This window comes from Poecilia reticulata, linkage group LG6 (assembly GCF_000633615.1).
Source record: "Poecilia reticulata strain Guanapo linkage group LG6, Guppy_female_1.0+MT, whole genome shotgun sequence".
Taxonomy (NCBI): Eukaryota; Metazoa; Chordata; class Actinopteri; order Cyprinodontiformes; family Poeciliidae; genus Poecilia; species Poecilia reticulata.
Window position 1 is genome coordinate 1,805,508 of NC_024336.1, and position 7,707 is coordinate 1,813,214.

Here is a 7,707-nt window from a genome sequence, read left to right on the forward strand (position 1 = left end):
CTCAATGGAAGGCATGTTGGTGGGATTGAGGAGGTCTTCAAAGTATCCGGCCCACAATGTCCTGAGTCGAGGTCAGCAGCACACCATCCTCACTATAAACAGTGTTGGTGTTATACTGCTTCCCCAGTGCAGTGCAGTACCAATATTGTTTATAGTGGGGAGGGTGTGCTGCTGACCTCAACTTGGGAAATTGTGGGCCGGAGGCCAGGATACTTCGAAGACCTCCTCAATCCCACCAATATGCCTTCCACTGAGGAAGCTGAGCCTGGAGACTCTGGGTCGGGATCTCCAATCTCTTGGGACGAGGTCAACGAGGTGATCAAGAAGCTCCTCGGTGGCATGGCTCCGGGGGTGGATGAGATTCAGAGCAAAACTCAGATGTCCCAGCTTTTACTAGCATGTAAATGTATCATCTACACACAAATCTGGGAGCTTCCCCGAAGCGTGAAATGAGTCTCAAAAATAGTTGTACACTYGTAACCGGATATGTGTGTAAATGCAGTTTTGTGTGTGTKTACCAGGTGATTTGTGTCTACTTTGTCAACATGTATACGCGTAGGAGAAAAYTTGTTTTATTTTTAAGTTTTACAAATCGAGTATTACACACACACAAATCTTTTTACACACGCACAAATCTTTTTACACACGCACAAATCATTTTACACACGCACAAATCCTTTTACGCATGCACAAATCATTTTACGCACGCACAAATCATTTTACACACGCACAAATCATTTTTACACACGCACAGATATTTTGAGTCTATTTTCACTCCATATCGCACTTMCTGCTACTCAGCAGTAGGTGTCAGGTTACATTGGGTTACATTCAATGTTGTCGGAAAAAAGATTCTTGCGCTTAATGTCTGATTTCCCATAACTATTTGTTGAATTTATAGTCGCCAGCTGGGGTGGCAACAGGGGTGGCAAGGCTCTCAGTTGCCACCCCATGTCACCCCAGTAGATTCGTCCCTGGTTTAATGTATTCACTATTAGAAATACATTAAAATTAAGCAAATACATTCCTGTTTTAAATAATAAAATAAATATTTTATTGCCTAAAAAACAGCAACATATTATTCCTTTAGTGAGCATTTGATTATTTGTACATGTGAAATGCTCAGCCTTTTCTGCTTGACTTAACATCAATACAGTGTGGGGCTAATCTGTTGACTCTTATTTTGATTAACCGATTAATATTTGCATAGTAATGTGCTTAATAAGACATTAGCTTTTTATAGAATTTCGACTGAATGAAGCTTAACTATTGCACTTGTTTTTTTAATAATCTTAATGCAAAATGTATGTATTTTTTGTATATTACACAGCTCTTTTAGCAAATTATCTTTTTGTATATTTTTTGAGTCTGCATATTTCAGTTAAAGAATACTAAATTATCTAACGATTATTTCAAATATCAATTCATCACAATTAATCTGATTAATTGTTTTCAGCCCTAATCAGCATTGGTCCGATAAGTAAAAATTTGTCTCGACTCTCGAGGCAATTCTTTTTAGAATGTTTTCCCCTTTTTTTTATGAAGTTTCTGTCTCTTTAACTCATTTCTGTTCAATTTCACAATGAAGAATTAACTGGTTGCTCTATTCAGGGAAACACATCAGAGTTTGTGGTTTTTAATGTGACAAAATGTAAACAGCCAAAGGGGTGTGAATACTTATAGATGGCACTGTTGACCCCTCTGCCGTGGGTCTGACCTGAAACCACTTTTTCTGCCTCTTCACTTCCGCAGTCAAGGCCAAACCTTTCAGCCAATCACAGAATGTAATCTTGGCTACACCAGGATTGGTTGTTGTGATCACTGCAGGAGAGAACCTAAGAAGATTACCTGCTAATTCCATGCACAGTCTTAGCACTTACTTCTTGTTTTGAATGAACTGAAACTGAGTTACTATAAAAAAAAAAATTGGCTTTAGGAGAATCCCACTGTTTGTTTTTGCAAAGAAATTAATCCTTGTTTGAGGACTTTTAACAATCACAGCTGAGCCTCACGTTGGCTCTGTACACAGAAGAAGGTGATGAGAGACTAAGGTGGGGGTTGTTTTTTCTTCTTATTCTTATTCTTATTCTTCTCTCTGTCTCRTTTCCGATCCATACGGCTCAGCAGCTCGGCACCGGGCCAGACAGCCGCTTTCTTAGGGATGAGATTCGGCAGCTCGAGGCCCAGCTGGAGCAACGGGAGAAGGARTTGACCCAGTTAAGGAAAGACATGAGCAAGGAGAAGAAAACAAATGAAGAGGTATGAGTGTGCCACCCACAGTACCTGCACGTTTTACACCACCACAGGAGTCTTTGGGTAACCTTCCTGTTTAGTTTCCATACAGAATGTTTTGGTTTGTCTTTAAAAAAATACTACAGAGATTATTAGTGAACCTTATGTTCTGGTAAATTCCAATAACAAAGGATTAAATCTTTAGAAAAAACACGTTGTATTGCAAATCTTAATTTCCTCTTTCACGTAATCAGAAAAGTCATTGTTTGCTTTAAGCTTTTAGGCACCACACACTGAATACTTCTCATATTAGATATAGTCTKGCTAGCTAAGCTAACTGTGTTGAATTATGTGATAGAAATGTATCTGCAGATTTTGTTATGCGTTTCCTTTTAATAGCTGATTGTGYGACTGGAGGAGGCTGAGGACGAAGTGAAAAAGTTCAAAAGAGAGGTATGCAACCGCTGGGAAGACATCAGCTCCATCTTTCCCTTTCATTCTCCTCTGTCCTCACCTGGTCTCACCTGCCCTCATTTCTGCCCGATTTCAAATCTTCTTCATTTTTTCTATTCTTTCTTTTGTCTCTTTCTCTTCCATTGGACAGTTAAAAAAATCTAAGAAGAAGGTAAGAAATGTAGGAACTGTAGTGATGTAAAATTAGATCACATTTAAGAATGGAGAATTTGATTCTGTTACACACTTTACAACATAAGAGCCCATTCTGGGTCTGTTAATGTAGCAGAAGTGTTCAGTTCAAAAATACTCTTATTCATTGTTGTTACTCATATCATCCAAGCATCTTCAAACAGTCATTCGCTGTATGACAGTCTCAGGACTTCAATGACATGCTAACCGGACAGTTTTCGGGGAGTAAAAACGATATTCACACCATGGCAAATACTGCTAATCCAACTCATTTGCTTTTGCCACTTTTTTTATTATTATTATTATTATTTTTAATTTACACCAAATTTTAAAATTTTAAATCTGTGTGGCCGTTGAACTTTGGGATTTGGGATCGTAGTCCATTTGTGCTTTGAAGATGCCAATCAACTGCTCCCAGTTGCAAAAACAACATATTATTTCCACGGTGACGTGGATTTTTACTCTTCGGAATTGTCAAAAACAATTGACTTTTGTTTTTGACAATTGTTCCCAACACCAGAGGGAACAATTGTCCAAACATGCAATGATTTGTACAAAAGAATTCTGACCAAAAGAATGGTTTGTTCTGAATTGGTCTGCAAAAGACCAAATCAGAACAAATTCAACATAGCTCCTCTAACATGGTGCTAATATGAAAGACATAATTCTAAAACGGTTCCTATTAAAGATGTACCCAATATAGTCAATGTTCTATCATTGGTTTTTGTCAGTCTTTTAACAATCGATAAAATACACAGCTGTATTGTAAAGCACTTTGAAATGCCTTGTTGCTGAAAGGTGCTATACAAATAAAATTTGATTGATTGACAGTTAAAGTAATACGCCTCACAGATGGCAAAAAAACATATGATAGATTAGTTGTGATCACGTATCTTTTTCAAACACCTTGATGTTCGTATCTAAATTGCCCTCACGTTCTGTGACTGACAATGGCTGAAAAGTCCAAAACAATTTTCTAAAAAGAAAACAGTAGYTTCGACCATTTTTTATCTGGTCGTTGTTCTTCCTGAAAGCTGTTCCTGCCTTTCTTGTGCCGTGGCAGAACGAGCAGCTCCAGCAGGATGTGGAGTTCTACCGTGGACAGCTGGAGCAGAAGGAGCCGCTCACCTCCAGAGACGATGGCGCAGAGACTCAGAGGAAGCTCAGCCTGGCCAACCGCCAGCTCTACCAGTGCCTGGACGACCTGCAGGTTCATGGAAACCACACTTACTAAATGAGATAAATTAGCATATCTCACTGATTTTTTTATATTTTTTWAAATAAATCATCTTTTACAACTCCTTCTTTTATGGCTGTAAGCTCTTAACGTGCGCAACATGTGTTAAAAGTCGAGATATTCATTCATTGTACTAATTTATTGTTGTTATTTTGCATCCAACAGCGAGCAGAGGATGAAAACGCACACCTGAAGACACAGAACGTGCAGCTGCAGAGGAGCCTGGAGGAGTCTGTGAAAGAGATGGAGAAGATGACAGATGAGTACAACAAGATGAAGATCGTTGTGCAGCAGACTGACTCAATTATGGACCAGCTCAGGAAAGAAAGGGATCACACGAAGCTTCAAGTAAAAGCCTGCTCTCGTTCCACTGCTGCGTGTGTGTGTGTGGTTTTTTTTTTATGTCCGTGTTTTGATCCCACCCTGAATCGGTGGGTGGTTTGAAAATATGTTTCCATGCTGAGATGAGTTACGTGGTATCATTTATCATTCTTTTAAAAGGTCAAAGAGTGTGAGTAATATTATCAAAGAAAAGCTGCTGTGTTAGATCTGTCCTGTTTGTTTTGAAGTAGATAATCTAATATTTCAGTGCACCAAACTTAAGCAGGGCTTTGTGTGTTTTTTTTTTACATGCAGGTTAGAGACCTAACAGAAAAGATTCAAAGCATGACTGAAGAGAATGACCCAATCATGGCAGCTGTCAATGCCAAAGTAGAGGAGTGGAAGGTGAGTGGCAAATATAGGCAATAATGTCAAGGCTCATTCTTCTTTATCTTTTGTTTTTGGACAGATATTTCTAACAAAGTTGACTCTACAGAAACCCTTACATTGCCTTTGGAGAAACATTTTGACTACATTAAGTCACACGGCTGTGTCAGAGGTTTACATTCTCTCATCATGGGGTATGAGTGTCATTCATTTTGGGCTTTTGATGTTTTATTCAAACCATTCTTTTCCCCCAGACTGATGTGTTAATACCGCAGTGATTTTTAAAAACTGGATGCAGAAGTGGCTTATCCGTATTGGATGTTCTCTAATGCACACATATTAGTCGGATTATTCTAAATAAATCCAGTTAAAGGGGCAGTATTATGTGTTTTCCTGGCACATAGTGCCGTTTTATAGCATAAACGAGTAACTGTTAACTTCAGTTGTTATAAACATGCTTTATATACTAAAAATTACGTAAAAGAAATGTCACTTCCTAATTTAATGTCTTGAAATTGACCCTCTGTTTCTTTAGAAACTGTACCTTCATGAAGTCATCACAGCTTGGCTCCTCTATTAACCTTTTAACAACGTTTCTTATCAGTGTTTCACTGAGAAGAAGATCCTATAATGAGCTCAGCAGGTCTGCAAGGTGTTTGCTAATTGCTGCTGGCTAGTYTGAAGGAGCTGAGTTGGGGATGCGTGGGAGAGGGGTGCGCTGTAATGCAGAATCTTGGAAACTGCTTCTCTGAGGAGGAGCTTTGTCCTCGAAGTCGGAGCTAGGTCCAACCAGGCGTTTTGCATWACTGAATGGTTGCCATGGGAAATTCAATGATTTCTCAAACATGCATGAAAGAATCAAAGCAATAATCCAGGTTTGCTTTTGAATAGGGAATAACATTGTAGTATGATGTAAAGCTCATAAAAGGCAGTTTTACATAAAACTGCCCCTTTAAACCCAAAATTAGTCCTAAGCCTTCTGGTTGTCTTGTCCCTGGGAGTACAGTAAGAAAATTTATACCAGAAAAAAAAGCCTAAAATGACCCTGGATGTGTAGTTCTTAGGCTAGCTCACAGTCAATATTATCCTTGTGTTTTATGTGTTTTAATACTGACCCTGCTTTACCTGAGCATATGCAGCCAATAACACAGCAACTTGTGGTTACTAGATAAACACGTCAGTACATTGTTCCACTTAAACAGATAGAAAAAGTCTTGAACCACTAGCCTGTGAKGGTGCAGTCTCTCTAGTCTGCTTGATTTATAACAAACAAGCAAGTCAGCTGTGGTTTAGTGAAATCCCTCCACCACCAGATCTATGGAAGCACAGAAAAAACGACGGACACTTGTAAGTAAGTCAAATGAAATGAAAAAAATCAGCGTGATTTATTGGCTGTTTTGAACAAAGTTGCTTTCTTTGTATTTGCCTTACTTTAGAGTTTTCAAGAGACATACTGAGTGTAAAAATGTACAAATAGTTTTGTTTTTTTTTTAATAAAAGTGCCTATTTTCTGTTTTTTGTGATTTTATTGTATTTTGTTCTCTTATCTGAGTAAACATTAGCCTGTTACACTGGTGACAAGATGTTTTCCTCACACAGAAAGTGCTGTCTGGGAAGGATGAGGAAATTTTGGTGTACCAGCAGATGATCCGTGAGCTGAGGGAAAAACTGCGCTCTGCCCAGCTGGACTTGGACAAAAGCAACATAATTGCCCTCCAACAGGTGTGTGCAAAAATAGCAAGCAGATGAGTCAAACTTCTTCATTTATAATTATATTCTGCTTCTCCCAATGTGGCGCCTTTAACAGTGTGCCAGAAGATAGTTCTTTAAAACAGTTCACATTTTGTTAGAGCTGCTTGAAAATGGTAAGATATATAGAATTGTATCTAGATTATTCTTAATAAAATTAAAAATGTTTTTTCTCAGCATTTATCATATTTGGCACTAACAATTGGCTGCCATACATTCCGTAAAAAGTTTGAAAGTAAAGGTAAAAGCATTTCTGTAAACTAGCGCAATGCTCACATCAAATTGCATGGTTGCCTTGTACACAATAAAGAGAGAACTCCAAAAAAAATGTGTAAATTGATAACAGTGACAAGTTGCAGCTTTCAAAAACTATCCTTCACTTGTATCACTGTTCTGTCATATGAACCAACTCTTCCTAGTAGGCATCAGAGGTACAACAACAGAAGCGGTTTTATCACAAAGGAGTAGTTCAACCATTTTAAATTGATGATGCGTTCCATTTGTAGTCGACACCGGAAAATAACGARTTCCCAGTCTAAAAATCAACTGGGGCACCCTCCGAAGTCAAACTTCTCACTGGGATAATGTGAGGAACCCCGACTTGTAAGACCAACTTCGCATTTCAATATGGGCGCTCCTCACATCAGCAGTAGTAAACATGTTTATTTTACATGTAAATCAATGTTACAGATAGCGCCTGCCACTCTAAACTGAATAAATAAAAAATGGTGTTTGCTCAYGGAAAGTTGAAACGATATTCGTCAGACTGAGTGTCTCTGGGCGTCGCCATGTTGAAATCCCAACTCCTCTGACTATTTTAACTGGAATGCTGCTACTTTGTCAAACCCAACTCTGAGTTCCGACTTCGGAGGTACCGTATTTTCCGCACTATAAGGCGCACCTTCAATGAATGACCTATTTTTAAACTTTTTCCATATATAAGTCGCATAGAATAGACGCTACAGTAGAGGCTGGAGTTACGTTATGCATCCACTAGATGAAGCTGCACTAAAGGATGAATGTCTAAAGCCACTTTGTTTACATAAAGAATGTCAACAAAACAGTCCGACTCGGGTCGGCGAGGAGAGCCTTCCGCGACTGGGCCGGGGCGTGGCCGGACGATGGTCACCCTTCTC

General features: G+C 38.9%; 1 protein-coding gene across 1 annotated transcript in view; it reads left to right on the plus strand.

Moving 5' to 3' along the window:
* The window catches only part of cep290 (centrosomal protein 290), a 77,781-nt gene that overhangs the window by 11,997 nt on the left and 58,077 nt on the right, over positions 1 to 7,707 (plus strand). The window contains 7 exon segments of the mRNA XM_017305142.1: positions 2,125 to 2,259; positions 2,632 to 2,685; positions 2,837 to 2,857; positions 3,941 to 4,087; positions 4,280 to 4,462; positions 4,751 to 4,840; positions 6,422 to 6,544. Coding sequence (XP_017160631.1) covers positions 2,125 to 2,259; positions 2,632 to 2,685; positions 2,837 to 2,857; positions 3,941 to 4,087; positions 4,280 to 4,462; positions 4,751 to 4,840; positions 6,422 to 6,544 — 753 coding nt within the window.